This window comes from Podarcis gaigeae (genome assembly GCF_964106915.1).
Source record: "Podarcis gaigeae genome assembly, chromosome: 1".
NCBI classification, from domain to species: domain Eukaryota; kingdom Metazoa; phylum Chordata; class Lepidosauria; order Squamata; family Lacertidae; genus Podarcis; species Podarcis gaigeae.
Window position 1 is genome coordinate 114,645,922 of NC_139678.1, and position 20,422 is coordinate 114,666,343.

Consider the following 20,422-nt stretch of genomic DNA (forward strand, 5'->3'; position numbering starts at 1 on the left):
TGTGAATCTTAAAAAGTCCTAATGAAAATACGTCACCATTTCTCCTAATAAACACATTTCTGTACAATTTTCACTAATAAACACATTTTGCAAGCAATTTTCCTTAATATGGTGCACTTTCGTTTAACGTTTTCACAAACGTGCATTTTTATGCACACTGTCCCCTAATTTACACACGTTTGCCCATATTTCTGGGTTGGAGAACAGCACTGCAAAATTTGTAGACATGTGAATTTCAAGAGACAGCTGTGTTTCAGTTTGTGCGTTGCTTCAGGAAGTGTGAATTAAATAGGTTAAAATGCGAACAAACCAAATATTCCCCCGTCTCTACTTCAAAGTAAACATGCTTGCGATTGCACTGTTAGGCTGCAGTCCTGTACATGCTTACCTAGGAGTAAGCCCCATTGAATTCAGTGTAAGTTACTTTTGAGTAGATATACATGGTGCTGATGGTGCTACATTTTCATGCCATTCTATTTTCTTGTTCACTGTAGCATGTTTGTTACTATATGCTGCTGCTTACATTTAAGAATTAAGTTGTAATTGGCACTAGACTTTTTGTATGTCTAGCCTCCCTTTTGCAAATTTTGCTTACATATTACTAATAGTATCTTTACACAAAACAAAGGTAATTGCTGCATCCACCCTAAAAGTGTGCGTGGATATATATGATTTATGACTGTATATTTTGTGCATCTTTTAATGTATGTGCCCTACATGTATACAACTCTCCTTTATGTAGAAAACTTCATTTATTATAATAAGAGTATATAAAGCACCTGTGGTCCAAGAGAGCATTTCTGTTGTATATCAAACAGGAGCTACTTTAGGAAAGTCATTCCGAGGTGACCCTAGGGTTTTGGGGGTCGTGGGCAAGAGAATCATTTGAGGCCCCTTAAAGGATTGTAAGCAAGTCAGGCACAATAACACGTCACTTAATTCTATACAAGAAACTGCAATGAAAGTATGGATAAATATCTCATAATGCATTTATTGTGGCCAATTTTTATTGTAACTGGAGTGGAGAATATTACCTCATGCAGTACATCAACACAGCACTGTAATAACATGACTATAAATCATAAATAAAAAAGAAACAAGCCATTAGCTCCGTATGTGATACTCTTATGTAAACAAATGCAACCCCCTGTCTCACAAAAGAAAATTGTAAGATGATATGGTAGGAGGCACATATGGTGAATTGGTGATATCCAGTTCACTGATAAATAAAGAGTATAGTGATTAATCATTTAAGAGTCAATTGTCTACTACCCTTTTTAATGAAATGAACTCTTTTGAGGCTTCCTGGGAGCAGGGCCCTCAATCAAATCACTGTAATTGTAATCCAAGTCTTTTCCAATCTTACGTTCAGCTGAAACCAGAGCTAACCCTACTAGATGTTTTTGGAACACAGAAGAGCGCAGATGTATTTTTAAAAATCAATTTCAACTTTTAAAATGGCCTATCACTAGATGCAACAGGTACAGTGAGAATACTGCTAATACTACACAAACTGGGGTGACACTTGTGACACAGTGTGAGGCAGCCCAGTGTCTGCATATTGTTCTTGTGAATCAGAGACTGGTTCCCCCCATTTCTTTTGTGCAATACCAGTGTATTTCTCTAAAACCCTTCATTGCTTGCCTGTCTCTGATTATATTACTGCCTTAGCTTTTCTCTTTGTTGATCCTAAATGCTATTGATATGGTGCCATCTTGATTGGCTAAAGAAAAAGGAAGGGGGTTGATGTGATGCAAATCCTTCTTTTGCTGCTGTGTTTACTGTTGCGCTGGCAACAACAGTAGGTTACCAACACAGGAGAGAAATTCTTCCACTGCTCTGAGGAGCATTCACCAAAATTCTTCTACTGATCAGAAGAGAGGGGGGAAATTGTGTAATCCCATGCATATTTTCTCAAAAGGCCTACTATATGAAGGAAGATTCTCAGACAAGTGTGTATAGGATTGGAGCCTGCAGTTTTCTTTGGGCAAGTAAGTTTGCATTTGAGGAGGCTTCAACCTTTTCCATGTCTTAAGCAGATATTCTGTTAAACAGCCAAGTTATTTTCTGGTGCCACCTCCATCATCTTCTCGTCAGCCAGCAGAAAAGACTGAAGAACAATATTTTTCCACTTTGCAGAGATTTCACTGTGAGACAATACCTGTGAAATTGTGATGGTCTTTCCCTTTCCTCTCTTATTGAAACAAAATGGCGGCTGACTCCTCCTCATGTCCTAAGTGAACTGAGCAAGTGTATAAAAATGGCTTGGCAGTTCTGGTGTACTGCTGATATAGATGGATCTGGCTTAAGTGGGGAAAAGTTTGTGTTTTTGTAGGGAGGGACGTGCAATGCTGCTGAGTTAAAGACAAGGCAGGCTGACTGACTGCAGGAGAGGAGGCAAGCAGGGTTTTCTAAAAGGTTTTGCCCCACCCCTTCAAAGTGTAGGACTCTGGGTATTTGCTCCTCCTTAAAACCACTGCTCTGAGGAGCATTCACCAAAAGATCAGAGTTGTAGCCTATATTCCAACATTTTCAGTACAGGATCCTAGATTGGGCTAACAGGCCTTGCTGTTGTCTGCTAACTTTGGGTAAGATGGTGGTGATCAGCACAGTGGCTTAAAATGGACATAGTGTCTAGCTGGCTGCCCCCGTAGCAAAACACAACCTGGTATGAAATCTGGTCACCTTTTCCAGTGGGTGGCGTTGCGGCCAGGCATCCGGGGACCCTGCGGAGATCCGGCGGGGTGCGGAGATTGACGCTCCCCTCTTGCTGGCGCTGGCCAGGGACACACCCAAGGGTGGCCCCGCTGTCCAATCAGCGCCGGTAGGGAAATTTAAACCATGGCGCAGCCGGGATTCCCTCTTCTCTCACCGTTCACTGTAGCATGGCTGGGGTTTTTGGAAAGAGGAACTCATGAGTGGTAAAGCAGAGTAGCGTTTCTCTCCTTTGCTGGAGGTATTTTGGCAGAAGTTCAGTAACCATCAGCTCGTGATGCTGTAGTTGCAGATCCTGCACTGAGCCAGGGTTTGGACTGGATGATATGTGGAAAGAATCAGTGTGGCTCCTTTGTGTGTGTTGCATTTCCCCCCCAGGATTGGATCTGCCTTGGCTCAGCTCTACGGGACTTCTGCTACTCTGGAGCACCATCATTTTAACCACGCTGTCATGATTCTTCAGAGTGAGGTACAAAGCCAGCAGAATGCCCAACCTCTTCTCCTTATGTAAATATAAGTATCTAAAATAAACCTGCTTTTCTTTTATCAGTTCAATGCATCTATTACTCGTCCCTTTCTTTGCAAACTGGTAGAAAAGGGATCCTGAGTTCCGCTCCAGATTCCTTTGATACATATGTCATTGGGTTTTGTGAGAAGGCATGTGTAATTTGAAATTATACTGTATTTATGTTTATGCATAGTTTGTAAGCTGCTTTGTTGCCTGAAAAGTGGGCTATAAAACTGTTAAATATATAACATTGGCTCCCTGTGTCAGAAAAGTTAAACAAATCCAAACAGCCCAGAATGTGATTGAAAAGTTTCTGACTTTTGTTGTTTACACCATCAGAACCACAGTAGTCTAGTAAATGTTCTGCATCATAAATACATTTCCCCCCAGAATATAGACTAACATTGCCTCTGTCTTGATTAATGCAGTAAGTCTATGATACGATCTTTCTACAGCCTTCTTGGTATTCAAATAAGCCCGTCAAGTCAGAAAACACAAAACTATTGGGTGTGTGTGTGTGTGGTAAACTATTGATAGGTTTTTCCTGTCTAACATCCTCCTTCATCAGCACTAAGCAGGCTTTTAAAGATGACACTGTAAAAATAAAATAAAATTCTGTGTGAATGGTTTTTCTGCTAAGACCAGCAAAGAAATACCAAGGATGGTGCAGTCTCATGTACATTTTACAGGTTGGTTTTACAGATTAAACTATCAGTTGGCTTTATATAAAGAAAGGTTGGTAATGATGTGGTTTCTCTTTGTAAGCTTCGCCCCCCACGCACCCACACCCAAGTGTGAAATAAATAATGCTTTCACTTAGCAGCTGTTTATGATGGCCATAACTTTTGAGCTGGTTCCAATCTTTATATACCCTTGGTCTTGATCCAAAGAGTCATGCCCCAAATGTTCTATAAATATATTGGGACTTCCAAGTTCCTTCTTTCTGTTGAGAGCCTGCCCTTCTGCATTGGCCACTGAACCACTCTTGAGATTTGGGGGCTTAGAAACATTTTCTGACACAGTATGAGGTCTCCCTGTTGAGTCTGGTGAGGGTGAGAAGCACGTACATTTGTACAAGCCTTCACATGCGCCAAATTCTTAATTTTATTCTGGGTCCCAGCTCTTATATTCTCTTGCTTTTTCTGTTTGCTTCAGTTAACACTGCTTCTTGCCGAATCCAAATATGTTGAAAACCTGATCTTGATAATAGTAAACATATGCAAACTAAAAAAGCATATTGTCTTTCTCTAACTCACAATTACTAAGGCTATAATCCTATATACATGCTTACCTTGGATCAAGCTCCATTAAGCACAGTGGGACCTAATTCTGAGTAAACATGCCCAGGATTGATCTGTTCAGGTGCTTAATGTACTTTGCATAAATAATACATTTATTTATTCTTTTTTAACCACCGTTCATGAAATATTGTCCCTGGGTGGCTTACAAACATAAACACCTGTACATTAAAGCTAGAAAATGCAATATAACAATTTAAAACCAAGTTGAAATAAAACTATATTATAAAGACAACAAGCATCCCATCCATTACAGCTGGCCTTAACAGATCAACCTCCCTCAACCAGTACAAAGACCAAATAAAGCTCACATACATACTTACATTTAAGACACGTTGATTTCCTCCAAAGACTCTTGGAAACTGTAGTTTGTTAGGTGTGCTGAGAATTGTAGCTCTGTAATGGGTAAACCACAATTCCCAGAACTTGGTGCTTTAAATGTATGGTGGATGTGACCCGATAGTGCCTGTTATAGCTCTGAGGAAGGGAATTGTACAACTGGGATGCCACCACAGAGAAGGCCCTGTCCTGAGTTGCCACACAATAGATTGCACTCAACAGTGGGGTATCTGTACAGATCTTATCAGACATGTATATTTCCCTGTACTGAATTTTGGTGTAGCTCACCCCTGTACATCCAATTAAAAAAAAGAGTATGTAGTATTAGCATCAAATGCCTTGTCCAAAAGAATAGCATTTCATAATCATTTTCCTGCTACTTACATTAACCATAGCTTAATGTTATGTCTGAACCCTGATCTCCTCCTTGACATTGGTTAAGTAGCCACCATCATTCCCCAAAGTCCACAAATGGAGAATGGTTGTGTTTCTTCTGGGTTGTGTTTCCTCTATTGGAGGGATGGAATGAACCAATATTTAAGTGATCATCTGTCATATGTGCCAACATTAACTGTGGTTTACTAGCTATGGTTAACATTAACTGTGGCTTAGAAATATGTGTGAACTGGGCCAGTGTTTGACCATTCTGTGTTCACTGGTAAATCACAGGACACCCTGGCAATAGCAAGTAGGTCCATCCTAAAAAGATTAAAAATAAACATAATACTCCCCATGTGCATTTACATTCGTTTTACAGAAAGAACTGGGTGGGAAACCAATGTGTGCCTTGATTTCAGGTTTCCTTGTCCTCGGTGTTACCTTTCGGGGGGGGGGATGACATTTCCTTTGGTTTTGAGAGCCCCGGTTTCTCCATATACTTGGTAGCCCATTGAAGTAGTGCTAACTTTCCCACAATGTTCCCTGAATTGGCAAGCTAGGGCTCTTATTCACAAGTAGTTTCTTTTAATAGGTAATCTGAGGCAGACAGCCAGAGGTTTATTTCTGGGCTGTTCTTTTCACACATAAACTGCAAGCCTGCAAAGAGAAGTACACACATATACCTCAGAAAGGGGAAGAATAACCTAGAAATAGATATGCAGTGTAATTCCTACATACTTAAGAGGGAAAACTAAGATCCACTGAAACCACTGGAAATTATGTACACATCTTTAGCATTGGGCCAACAGCCTAACAACAATCTGTTGTCGCCTGTAGACCTCTCTAAAGTATAGTCTCAAAGGCATTTGCAAAAAGAAAAAGGGGGAAAGGAGGTATGTCGTTCATCAGTTACATATATTACATTTACGTGCATAATCCTTTTTTTTAATTGCCCATAATTTCAGTCTAGCAGAAAAATCTGGGAAAACATCTTAATTGAAGTGGCTGATGAAAATATTTTTGTCATGATTTCAGTATGCATAATAAAAAGAGAGATTTGCTGTAATAATGACACACATTGCGGAGCTATTGGAAAACCTTTCAAAACAGTCTATTGATTCTAAGCTATTTAGCTTTGCTATCTCTTTCATTATAGGGTCACAACATCTTTGCTAACTTGTCCTCCAAGGATTACAGTGACCTTATGCAGCTTCTGAAGAAGTCAATATTGGCAACAGACCTCACTCTCTATTTTGAGTAGGTATTGGCATTTTCTGAATTTGACAAATGGAAATCCGAAAGAGCTACAGTTCCTAACGACCTTTTAAATACCAGTGAGGGCATGTGGCACATATTACCAGCAGTTACTATTTAATTATCATTTGAGGTATTTACTCTTGCGCTTGTGCATTTTAGTTTTCTGAAAGTTTTCAGTATGTTATGTGCAACTGTTTTCTGTTGTTTAAATGTACAATATACTTAATTTACAAAGTTAAAACAGAACCACTTCATTGTTTATGGAAGAATTGCATTGGTGGGAGCTAGGTTTTCTCCTTTCTCTTTTCCATGTGGGTTTGTTTTTTGCTCTTTTAATTGGGGATCTTCTAAGCTTGTAACTTCCCATCTCTGTAATGAAGTTGCACAGCTCCATAAAAGCCTTAACACATGTTTAGAGTGTACCCACTGAAATAAATGGGACCCAAATCAACCATTACTCAAGTTAAGTCCCATTGATTTCAGTGGGTCTACTCTAAGAATGGAACCAATCCCACAGGATTTTTAAAATCTGAATTTGTAGATTGGCATCAGTGGGTCATATCCAGCTAAGTCATAGGCAGAATAGATCCACTAAAGTGAATGGGAATAAGTTCCTTGGTTGCACTGCAGGTGTGATTCAGGTTGGATATCAGCCAATGTGTTTGAACAGAGTCACATCCCTGGATCAGAAGAATGTGTGGTCTCACTGGATGTGATTTTGTTCAAACATAAAATTGAGTGATACCCAACATTAGTCATACTTGGAGTAAACTCATTGGAATAAATGGATTTAGTCTTACGCTCCTGTAGGTAGACAACAAAGTACCCTTAGTAGGAATGTTGCTTTGGGCGTTGGTAGCAGGGAAAATGGCAGATGCTAAATCAGCTCAATGCTGATGTGAGGGGCATTGTGGGGAATGCAAATGGTGGTATCTGGCACCGATTGCAGACCTGCCTGCCAGCAGAAAAATGTAAGGGAAGTCACGGGGCAGATGTTAGCAGTGGAGTACCACAGCCCCAGCGGCTGTTCAAGGATGTTACATACTGATACCGGGTGAAGCTTTTCCCAGTACAATATCTCCTTGCTGAGAAAACGTTCAGCTGCTGAATTTTGGCCTGCTGTGCATGTTGTTAAAAGACACAGGAAAAGAAACAGAACTAGCAGCTGTAGCTGGGGGCTGCAAGGTGATGTTCAGGTGGTGTGAATCAGGCTTAGTGATGGCCACAAGTTTAGATGACTTTAAAAAGGGGGTATTAGACAAATTCAAGGACAGGTCTATCGGTAAGCTATTGGGCACATCAGCTAAATGAATCCCCCATATTCAGAGCAGCGTTCGAAAATTTGCCAGGTGCAACCAAGTGAAGGTGCCCAGGTGCCAGGATGGCACCTGACTTCTCCACCATCTGGAGGTGCGTACCTTGGGGATCCTTGGATCTTGACTGTTTTCACACACTAGCAACACATCCTGTAGAATTCTATTCATTACATATTTTATCTGCACAATTGGAATGAATTTCAGGAACCAAAAAGTGGTATTGAAAAATGCGACTTTTGAGCTGCCTGGCCCAAAAATGGCAGCTCTAGTTCAAGGAGCTGTTTGGTGCCGTGCTTAATAGATCTGGGTTTCTAACACTGATTCAGAGATGCCGTGGCACTGATTATCAGCTCCTAGAGAGCCGACAGTGGCAAAGGGTAATTTCCCTACAAACCCTGTTTGTGGGCTTTCTGGAGTCATCTGCTTGGTGGTCACTCTCTGTGGGAGGCAGGATGATCTGTTGAACTTCTGGCACCTAGTGAAGAGCTAATAATAATAATAATAATAATAATAATAATAATAATAATAATAATTTCAGCAAGCATTTTAAAGTAATTTTCATTTTAACTGATTTTATCTTTAGTGTATCTTTTTATCCTTACTGTGCACTGCTTGGAGACTAAGGTGTCGAGCAGTATATAAATGGTTGAAATGAATAAATCTGAATGTGGCTAGCTGTGAGTGGTGCATCTAATTCAGGAGCCCAGCTGCCGCAATACTAAAATCCCCCTTTGATGGTTTTCTTCATTCGTTTCTTTGACATTCAGGCGTAAGAAAGGTGCTACAAAGGCATCCAGTGTTCTGCCACACTCCTAGCTAAAGCTAATGCTTGTGAAACCTGTCTTACCTTTATGATGTTAAAAAACGAGTTGTTTAAGATGGGCGCAGGAAGGTCATGTTTTGATTGCAGCTGAAGATCTTATTTACTCTTTTAATTTGTTACACATTGCTCAAGGGATTCTGAACAATGAGGGAAATTGGATTTTCAAATGTGTTACTTGTTTCCTCAAGAAGGAGAAAAATGTGTTTTAAGTTGCAGTTGCCTTCTTCTTAGTTAAATAAAACAAGGAGCCACTCTCAAAAACACCTTGTGCAGCGCTGACGCAATGCGGCGTTGCATGGGAACAGCTACGGATAAGATTGATTTAAAGCCTATGTGCCCAGCTAGTCTGGGCTGTTAAAATTGTCATCACTGCAGTACTCATTCCCAGAGGGGCTGTTAGACCATCATGCTATGAATCTGCATGAGAGAAATGAACAGGATGAACTTTTGATAGGATGTACAAAACAAAATGTGCAAAGGAGAAAAAATATTACTTCAGTCTTCATTAGCAGACTATATTAAATAAACAGAAAGTTTGATCATTTTTTTAAAAAACACAGATTGTTCTTTTGTCTCCTTTTAATGATTGACCTTAGAAGGTCATTTGCCTTTTGTAATGGTCCATACTGGTGGCATCAACCCCATTTTGATATATATAACCACCATTATAGACTTAAGGGTAGAAATTGTAATTGCGAGCAGCATGGGATAGTGGCAGCCAAACTATTCCAAATGTGAAAAGACCCTATGCCAAGCACAGTTAATGGAATATCAAGATTTCAGATCCTGTCTGTATACTGTCTTTCAGTAAGTTACATGGCTTAACCCATTGTGTTGTCCCAAAGTCATTCCGTTGATGCCTATCACTATGATAGAACTGGTCCCAGCTTATGGTCGGAAGTACATGAGGCTACCCCAAAGCTAAGCAGGTTTGGATTAACCCTTGAATGGGTGTTTGCTTTGGGTTCCATGATGGAACAAGGGTGAGATATAAAAATGCAAGAAACTAAATAAGCCAACTTTCCTTGTGCTTCTCAGGTCATCTGCCTTTAGCTGAGGAAGCCTGAGAGCTGGTTTATATGATACTGCCCCAATGTCAAGGCTTCCAAGAATACACGTAATGGCTGCAACATGTAATATTTACCATGCAAATCCTCTGTATTGTGTGGTGATTCTCAATGCAAGCTCCAGAATTCGCATCAAATAATGCAGAGGATTTACCGTATTTTTCGCCCTATAGGATGCACTTCTCCCCCTCCAAAAATGAAGGGGAAAGTGTGTGTGCGTCCTATGGGGCGAATGCAGGCTTTAGGAAGCTATCCGCAAGCCATGGAACTCAGCACGCCCCAGGCTTCGAGCTTCGCGCAGCTCTCCCACGGCTTGCGGATAGCAGCCTGTTCTGGGGGCTGGGGTCGGGGAAAGCTCGGGCTTCCCCTGTCCCAGCCCCGCGTTGGGGGGGGGGGGAATAATTTTTCCCCCTTTATTTCCCCCCAAAAAAACTAGGTGCGCCCTATGGGACGAAAAATACGGTATATTGCAAGCTACATATCTTCTTCCAAAGTTTAAATTACCTTTAATACCCTCTTGGCTGCTTTTGGTTATATAGCTCTATTGTGAACTGACTTTTCCCCCATCAATATGATATTCTCATTTCATTTCATAGGAAAGTACCTGCATTTTGGTTTCTATAGGCATTGTTTGTATAAAAAAAATATATTCACTCAAAGTTTGTGTTTCTTCATAGAAATATAAAATCTCTGTATTAGAGCTGCCACCGAATGTTTTAAGACACTTTGGTGTGAAAAAGAAAGTCACATGCCAAGAATTTTCATAATTATATACTTATTTATCATTTATTTTGTATCCCACCATCTATCCAAGAAGCTCAGTGAGAGAGAGACACATAGGGCTATGCTGTTTTATCCTCATCAGCCCTGTGGGGAGGTTAGGTTGAGAGATAATGACTGGCCCAACACCATTCAGTGAGATTTATAGCTGGGCAGGGCTCTGATTGTCTGTGATTGTACAGCACTTGACTGAGGGCCAGGGAAGATTATATACTTTGGCAAGTATTTCTAAAACATGAACATTTATTAAATATACTTAATTCTTCAGAGTAATAATGTTCCATAATTACATCCTTGTTGCTAGTGTACAATCAGGAGACTATGAAATTGATGAACTGCTGTAAGAACTCATCCTGCAACTACAGTTGTACGTTGGAAGTCGAACGGAATCCGTTTCAGAAGTCAGTTTGACTTTCAAAAGTTTGGCTTATGATTTGCTGCAAGAAACTTCTGCAGCCAATCGGAAGCCCCATTGGACGATCAGCTTCCAAAATTAGTTCACAAACCGGAACAGTCACTTCCAGGTTTACGGCATTTGGGAGCCAAAATGTTTGAGAACTAAGCTGTATGACTGTACAGTTTTTTTACTATGCTGGAGCAGAGGAAAGCTTTTCCCCAGGTCTTTTGCTACCTGCACTGATGGGAATAAGAGGAGAGGGCCAATTCAGTGGTTTCTGAAGAACCTTACTGGTTCGTGAAGCACAATGTTCTCACACAAAATTCCATTGAAAGCATTACAACAACGTCTTATAAATGTTCTTGTTTCCTTCCACTGATACATTTTGTTGTAGGAGGAGGACTGAGTTTTTTGAACTTGTCAACAAAGGTGACTACAACTGGAATGTTAAGAGCCAGCGGGAGATATTTCGGTAAGTGAGGCATCTGGGTTGGGTATGCAGCACATTTGTTTATCAAGATTGTTGTGGGAAACTAGACTATCCGCAGCAACGGAGGACCATATTCTTTGCAGGCGTCTGGAAGTTTAGAGCTAGCCAGCGACGCTGTTTAGAGTGGCCACCTACACTGGTCCCTGGCTTGGGATCTGCACAGCTATTGCTAAAAGGGTCTCTCCAAGACTAGCGATCCCTCGCCTGGATGTAATGCCTAAATCACCATGGAGATTGCTGTCATCACACTGAGTCTTTAACCTCTGCCAGATGTCCCTGAGCAAGAGTGTGGAGACTCTTAATACGATTTCCATGATTACTGTGGTACACAATTTTTGTACAAGTACTGTTATACTTTCCTCCTCTGAGTGATTAGATTTTCTGGGGACTGTGCCTACCCAGCTTTGGTTTCCTTTGGAAGGATAGATGACAGCAGGCTTGTGACGTTTTTGTAATATTTGGGTTTATTTACAAATATACAAATCGGATATAGGTAGTGGCAGAAAGCATAGCAACCCTAAAAGCAGCAAATCTACTGCCTTGTGTCAGATGCCCAGTAAGGAAACCAACAACCACAGTTTTTTCTTCTTTTTAGCTTGAAGCATACCTACTCTCCATCTTTCTCAGGCTGCAATTTATCTGTCTCACTGTAGCAAAACCTGCTTCTATTGTTCCATCTCACACACTGCTTTCACGTTTATAAGATCCTTAGCTGGAGCAGGGGAGGTCTGCCACTTACCTTGCATGCTGTTTGGTTTCTCCCATTCAAAAGTCAAGGAAAATCCAGCTATTTACTGTCTGTTGCAGAATGACTCTCCCTGGTAAATATGATGCATTCCTCAGCCCACAGAATGACTATGTCACACAACAGACTTACCCTGGGACGAGCAACCAGAACATTATGAATATATATACCATATATATAGCAGCATAACATTAACAAGCTCTTGGAAATCAAACTAGGGTCTGCCCAAGATGTTGTTGCATGGCCATTTTTGTTGCACAAAAGCTGCTTCAGGGTGACAGCTTTTTAAGTTGAGTAGCAGCAGGAGAAATTCATTTCATTTCACCTTTAAAGAGAGATTTACAGAAATGTGTACGTCTTGAAGCAATATGCAAACCGAATCACAGCTCTCCTTGAAAATTCACACTTCGTTGAATTTTGCAACACAGTTCTGCAGCCCCAGTAATGTGTGCTAAAATTCATATGCTAAGTAAAGTGTCCATAAATGCATACATTGGTGAAAGTAATACATTAAAATGTGTTGTGTTAGGGGAAATGGCATTGCAAAACTGCATTATATTAGGGAAAATTACATTAAAACATTATATTAAGATAAATTCTCACTAAAATGCTGGTAAAGTCATGAAGACTTAAAAAAATAAATCAAAATGGTGTTAAAATGAAGATTGGAAAAATGAGAAACTGAGAGAAACCAGGATCTGCCAATTTGCCCCTTTCCAGCAGCAGAGTAGAGTGGGCACTTTAATCTTTTCCCACCCCTTGTTTTTCTGCTGCGGTTCCCTCTCATTCCACCCCCATAGCATTCTAGACACATTCTTTACCTTCGCAAAGCTGCACTCCATGGGGGGGGGGCAGTGGCATAGGTGGGGAGCTGCAGTAAAAAGGGGGGTGGGAGACAGATGAGTTAAGCATTCCTTCCTTGCCCATCTAGTTGTTGCCCAAAATTGCTGCCATTCAAAGCAGCTCTTTTGTTACAGGTATTAGCAATTAACATTTAGCTAAGCTGCAGGTGGGCAACCTGGGTTTTTTTAGTAGAGAATTCCATTCGCTCCGGGGTACTGGGAAGGGATGAAGCCAGAAATGAGCACTGCCAGGGGCATCAGCGAGTGGGCCACCCATTTTCTCTTTCCTCTCTCTCTCTCTCTTTCTCTCTCTCTCTCTCTCTCTCTCTCTCTGTGTGTGTGTGTGTCTCAAGTCCTTTGTACAGTGGTACCTCAACTTAACGTTTACCTCCAGTTATGTATCCTTCAGGATACGTATGCAGCAAACGTATTTTTCTGGGTTTTGCCACATGCGCAGAAGCACTCCACCGCCACGTGCGCATGTGCAGAAGCGGTCCCTCCAGTTGTGGAAACCTCGGGATCCCACCCTAGCTCTGGAACGGATCCCGTCCGCAACCGGAAGTACCACTGTATAGCTGAAAGGACAGCCCTGATGTTCTCCAGTGGCGTTATGTAGCTGTTGTGTCAGGCAGGTCTTGCGCCACCCACAATGCCTGTTGCACACACATGCACACAACTCTCCTCCCTACATCCGCCCCATCAGACCCACCACTCTACATCCACCAAGAAACTTTTGTGAAAGAGCAAAGAAACATCCCGTGAGCTTTCTCCTGTATGCACACATGCCGTTTATGAATGGAGCTATTCATGTGATGGGAATGATCCTTGTGTTTTAGCGGAGGCACGGGTCATTTCCTGTTTTTCCATATCATTTCACTCATTCCCAATTTTAGAGCCGGGGCAGTATATATGCCACTTCTTTTATTTCCACTGTCCTTGTTCTTCATCTGAGCTTCCTCATAGTTTTATCTGCATCATGTACTGTACATAAATGCTTTCTCCAGCTGAATAGTTTCTTTCTCCCAACACTTATAAAACATAATTGTAGCCAGGTATTAAACTACAGTGAAACAGTGTAGTCCTTACTGTAAATCTTGGGGTTTTTATTGCAGATGAACCGTAGAAACTGCTTAAACAATGTCTGGAATGCCTCTCATGGTTATAGCTTTTCTCTTACCACAGTAGTCACTTATAAGTAGGCAAATAGATTAGCCCAATCTGTATTTATTGTGTAATAACTCCTTTTCTTACATCATGGCAGAACCCCAGCTGCCCTGTATATTATAAATATTACTTTATTAGTCAAAGTGCAGCAAAATTAGTAGTTAGTCCGTGGTGATACATGTTTCTTTTGTAGCACTCAATGGATAGCATTGAAAATTCATTATCTGATGATCTATAATGCATTAGCTCTGCTATATCTAATGGCATTAAAAACGGCGCTGACTGTTGAGATTCAGAGCTGTGCCGTCCCTTCTCTAAGGGAAGAAGTTGCTAATTCTGACTGTTTAAAACAAGTTATGTAGCTGAGGCGCATTTGTTTAGGAAAGTAACAAAAGGTTTGTTCAGCTTGTATTGTTCATTTCTGTTTTTCAGATCAATGCTAATGACAGCCTGTGACCTTGGAGCTGCGACCAAACCGTGGGAGATTTCAAGACAGGCAAGTCATGATTAATAGCAGGGCAAGGAAGAGGAGGTACTGATGCAACTGTTTTGCCAGGAACCTGACATAGAAGGGGCCAAATATGCAATCAATTTGCAGCAGTGTTGCTGTGTTTTAAAATAACACAGATTTTCTGCTGGGCATGGTTCTGTTGCCCAATGCTTTCGTTGTTCATGTTTATTTGATAGCACTAAGTCTTTCTAAGGTGTCTGAAGAACACCTCTGATTCCATCATCAGAGCCACAAGATTAACTCTTCCACTGCATATAAAATCACAGGAATGTAAGAGGGAACGTCTTCCTATTTTGTTCAACAGATCCTGAACCACCTTCTTACCACAAAATGTTGAAGGCAAAATGCTAAGTATGGATCATTGGAGGAGAGCTTCAAAAGTGTGGACTGTTTAGGGGAATAGATACCTAGAAAGCTTTACACACAGTTGGCAATATGTTTTATATTTTTAAATACAAAAATAGATTTAAAAAGAACATTTGGTCCTGAGCAAACGTTTGTAAAAGGTTCCATGTATTCATTTGCAGGGCATCCCTTCACTCCTCTTTATAATTTGATTAGCTTCCAACTCTAAAAGAGACTAGTAATTTAATCGATGCCATCTAAAATCCTCATTGATATATAGCTAATTGATAATAATGTCAAATGGTTGATATCACAGAGGAGAAATACCTACTGCCTGCCCAGGAGTGTCGTGTTCTCTCTCTCCAGAATATAGCACTGAGTGACATTTAAACTCAGAGTACACCCATTGCAATTAATTGACCTAACATACTGTAGTCATGTGCATTAATTTGAGTGTGTTGATTATTAGTAAAACTTTTTTGAATAATACCCAATGTCTTTGAAAAAGAACCCATTTTTAAATACCCATTTTCCAGGATTGTATTTACTGTATTTCCTTTTTCATTAACGTTGGCATTCTTATAAACAGATTTAACTCCATACATGTTATACATTCAAAGCACCCTGAGAGTCCTGAGAACTGTAGTTTGTGCTGAGAATTGTAGCTCTGTAAGGGATAAACTAGAGGGATGCGGGTGGCGCTGTGGTCTAAACCAAAGAGCCTAGGGCTTGCTGATCAGAAGGTCAGCGGTTTGAATCCCCGCGACAGGGTGAGCTCCCGTTGCTCGGTCCCTGCTCCTGCCCACCTAGCAGTTCGAAAGCACGTCAAAGTGCAAGTAGATAAATAGGTACCTCCCTGGCAGGAAGGTAAACAGCGTTTCTGTGCGCTGCTCTGGTTCGCCAGAAGCGGCTTAGTCATGCTGGCCACATGACCCGGAAGCTGTACGCCGGCTCCCTCGGCCAATAAAGCGAGATGAGCACCGCAACCCCAGAGTCGTTCGCAACTGGACCCTAATGATCAGGGGTCCCTTTACTTTTACCTAAGGGATAAACTACAGTTTCCAGAAATGTGATTTAAATGTATGGTGTATGTACTCAGCCCACATGTTGTAAAAAAAGGGTGGGGGACACCTGGCAAGGGGGAAGAACCTGATTGCTGACCATTAGGCAATGTGTTCTCCCTAGGATGATGGCTTCGGATAGTACAGATCGTATAAGCTAGAAAACCATTAAATTATGCTACTTGTCATTTCAGATAGTATATGATCTCCAATACGATTTTCAACACATAGTGTGCAATTGTGTAGTCACACATTAGCAACAGAGAGAACATCGATAGCCAAGGGGCCTGTTTATACCAGCGTCCCTTACTGTCTGCATCTTTACATTATTATTTTTTTTGTGAAATGATACTACATTCGGGTTTTGTTTTTTGTTTCTTTAAAAGCATATTGCTGTAGAAACACAACCTGAAAATCCAATTAGGATTAACTTTGCAGAAGAACACTGCATATTTCCAGAAGTTACTCATATGTATCCTTAGCTTTATTTCAATTAGATTTATAACCTAACTCTTTCTGAAGGCAAATTAAATCAATGAAGTAGATAAAACATTACAAAAGTGTCGAAACATTCTTAATCTCTTCTTATAATTAGATGTTCATGTACAACCAAGATATATGTAGCTGACTCTGAAGTAGGAGATATATATATATATATATATAAAAATACTGGCTACATTTATTTTATTTAAACGAAGCTGTTTTACAGGTTACTTCTCACAATGTGGCTGCCATGCAAAAGGAGCTTAAATCTACAAGTACCACTGCATGGTGCTTCCCTTGAACAATGACACCTTGTTGTGGGCCACGAGGTCTCCATGTGAGCCAGACCTTCCAATAATAATAATAATAATAATAATAATTTATTATTTGTTCCCCAGCCATTCTGGTCAGCTTCCACAAAGACCAAAAATACACTAAGATGTCACACATTAAAAATTTCCCGGACAGGGCTGCCTTAAACAATTATCAGACATTCAGAAGACATCTTATCTCTTTGACATCTGATGGGAGGGCGTTCCACAGGGCAGGCGCCACTCCCAAGAAGGACCTCTGCCTGGTTCCCTGTAGCATTGCTTCTCGCAATGAGGGAATCGCCAGAAGGCCCTCGGTGCTGGACCTCAGCGTCCGGGCAGAACGATGGGGATGGAGACGCTCCTACAGGTATACTGGGCCGAGGCCGTTTAGGGCTTTAAAGGTCAACACCAACACTTTGAATTGTGCTCGGAAACGTACTGGGAGCCAATGTAGGTCTTTCAAGACCGGTGTTATGGTTTGTCTCAGTATCATTCCAAAGCAGCTGTCTGGCGGCAGCATGGAAATCTTGGAAGCTGCCTTATACCTCTAGACCACGGGTGTCAAACACAAGGCCCGCGGGCCAAATCCGGCCCACCAGACCTCGTCATGTGGCCCGTGTAGCCGCCTCCGGCCGCCAGCCTTCACCTTTTATTCTCGCCTTTTTTTTTTTTTTTGACAAAAGAAAGCCGCCTCTTCAGCGCATGCACGGCAGCCTAAAAGCCAGAGAACGTCTGCCCTCTAGCGGCGCCGGCCGTTCTACACAGGAAACCTCCACTTTACATGCATTCAGGAAACCTCCACTTGTTTTTATATTGAGCGCATGAGGGTGACCAAACTGCTGATGCGGCCCCCGATGAATTTGAGTTTGACACCCCTGCTCTAGACCAACCCTCAGTATTGCCTGCTCTGACTGGCAACAGCTTTCTGGGATTTCAGAGAGCAGTTTTAACTAGTTCTGCCTGAAGATGCTGGGGGTTGAATCTGGGAACTTTTGCATGGAAAGAACATGCTTTCCCCCTGAGCTATGATTCCCCCAAAACACACACACACACCCCCCCGGAAAAAAAAGTTTCACGAGGGGCTTATCTTTGAAGTGACTCCATTCACACATCACATGGCAGTGGTATAAAAAGGAAACACTTAGTTTTGAGTTCAGTGGCTAAGCTTATATTCCGCCGCTGCCAGGTTATCAACACATGTTTTCAAAAGGACATTTATTTGTCCAGTTTGAGCTTGGTGCCATTTATTTATTTTATTCCATAAAATTTATACACAGCTTGATTGTAAACAAACTGACAAACAAACCTCAAAGCGGTTTACAAAATGATAAAATAAAATCAAGAAACCCACAACCATTCTTTAAAACCTAAAAAAGTTCAAATACTAAAACAGATTGAAATTGCCTCAACTTTCTAAGCACCTGGTAGGTTTGTCTTAACGTTTTTAGCAGGCATCCGAAAAGAGTACAGTGGTACCTTGGGTTACAGACACTTCAGGTTACAGACTCCACTAACCCAGAATTAGTACCTCAGGTTAAGAACTTTGCTTCAGGTTGAGAACAGAAATTGCGTAGCGGCGGCAGGAGGCCCCATTAGCTAAAGTGGTTCTTCAGGTTAAGAACAGTTTCAGGTTAAGAATGGACCTCCAGAATGAATTAAGTTCTTAACCTGAGGTACCACTGTACAGTGAAAGTGCCTGCTTGATCTCAATGGGCAGGGAGTTCCCAAGTTCAGGTGCTGCCACACAGTCAGGTTCTTACAAATGCAGAATGGGTATTGTGCGGCACCTGTAAGTAGTGCCAACTTTTGCATTCCCATTTAAATTCTCATTCTCCGAATGAAGTTAAAGAAGACTAGCTCCAATCCATTCAGTCCATGCAAATGGTAGTTTTAAGTGGTTCAGAGCAGAAGACAGAAGTGACACCTGTATTTCAGAAGTTAAATGGATCGGAAATGTACACAGTTGAAACAATAAGCAGAGAAGCTAGAGTTAACAGCCAGATTTCCCTGGTACATGGGTGTGCCAGTTCCACCCAAAACTTCTGTACCTGGTATATAATCCCAACAACCTTGAAATTATTTGGGTGCCTATTCTGTTGGTACTTATTGGTTAGTGATGAGTAACTTTTAGACTACAGTGGTACCTTGATTCTCAAACTTAATCTGTTCTGGAAGTCCATTCGATGCCTGAAACCATTCGAAAAGCAAGGCACAGCTTCCAATTGGCTGCAGGAGCTTCCTGCACTCAAGCGGAAGCCGTGTCGGATGTTCGGCTTCCAAAAAACGTTCGCAAACCGAAACAGTTGCATCTGGGAGCCAATTTGTTTGTCAACCAAAGTACCACTGTATTCAAATACTTCAGCTCTGAGTCAGCAAAGACTGCAGGCGACCATATATTTAAAATTGGGCGTATTCTTCTGCTCGTTAATCAGGGTTTCAGTCAGGAAATTTGTTAACAAATAATATGAATCCTAACTGATTATTTGCTATTTGTTTTAGGTTGCCGAACTGGTAACAAGCGAGTTCTTTGAACAAGGAGACAGAGAGAGATCTGAGCTCAAACTCACTCCTTCTGTAAGTTCACCACTCATTTTAGAGTTCATTGTAAAAATGAGAACCTACTGTAAGAAATTTGTTTGTGTTGCTGTTGTTTTTTTAAAGAATGTAGATGTTAAAATACAAATGTGAAAAGACACACAAGTACCATGTATACTTGAGTATAAGCCGAGGCACCTAATTTTAGCACAAAAAACTGGGGAAACTTATTGACTCGAATATAAGCCCGTTCACCACACCACAAACCTGGTGGTGGCAAGCAGAGGAAGAACAAGCAGCCCAAAAGGGCTGCTTTCGGGCTGCTCGTTCCTCCGCCGCCGACAGCGGCAAAGGTGGTGGAGGAGGAAGGAGCCGCTTGTCCCTCTGCCGCCGCCTCTGCAGCTCACAAAAGCAGGCATAGGAGCAGCAATTGGGAGAGGCACAGCATAGTGCAGCGCCTCTCCCAACTGCGACTCCTGTGCCTGCCCAGGCGGGAGGCAGCGGGACCAGTGGCGAGAAAGGGCTCCTTTTGGGCCGCTCGTCCTGCCGCCACCCGCCTCACTCGGGTATAAGCTATGGGGGGCTTTTTCAGCATAAAAAATCTGCTGAAAAAGTCGGCTTATACTCGAGCATATACGGTATGTAACAATTAAAACCACAAAGTGTAAAAAAGAGTCCAAAAAGGAACTAAACTCTTTAAAGCGAAAACAAAAATAGGGACCCTGATTGTGCTTACTGTATTCTTGAATAACAAATCGCTAGTTGTTTTTTTAAAAAGAAGAAGAAAGAAAATAGTTATTTTGTCAAGTAGCACCTACCTGGTTTCCATAAAAATACAAATGGATAACTGGGAAAGATAAGAACAGATTAGACTACGTTTCCAGGCAATATAAATTTATTTAGTCCTCAGTTTTATCTTGTGAATTCATTTGACATCAATGAGTCAAACTTCCTAAGGCACAGAAGTTGAACCAGAAATAACCAGAGATATTTCTATGCGCAAGCACAATTTCAAGATTGGCTTTATGTTTTTTCTGTCCGTTTTTATGTGGTG

At 41.4% G+C, this 20,422-nt stretch overlaps 1 protein-coding gene across 12 annotated transcripts in view; it reads left to right on the forward strand.

Moving 5' to 3' along the window:
- The window catches only part of PDE11A (phosphodiesterase 11A), a 154,768-nt gene that overhangs the window by 113,754 nt on the left and 20,592 nt on the right, over positions 1-20,422 (forward strand). For 8 of the 12 annotated variants that reach the window (XM_083706742.1, XM_083706738.1, XM_083706747.1 and 5 more), the window contains 5 exons: positions 3,094-3,184; positions 6,395-6,495; positions 11,273-11,350; positions 14,552-14,615; positions 19,333-19,407. In XM_083706742.1, coding sequence (XP_083562868.1) covers positions 3,094-3,184; positions 6,395-6,495; positions 11,273-11,350; positions 14,552-14,615; positions 19,333-19,407 — 409 coding nt within the window. Of the gene's footprint in view, positions 1-3,093; positions 3,223-6,394; positions 6,496-11,256; positions 11,351-14,551; positions 14,616-19,332; positions 19,408-20,422 lie in introns of those variants that run through there. The other 4 variants (XR_014557104.1, XM_083706743.1, XM_083706744.1 and 1 more) reach the window with 4 other exon arrangements.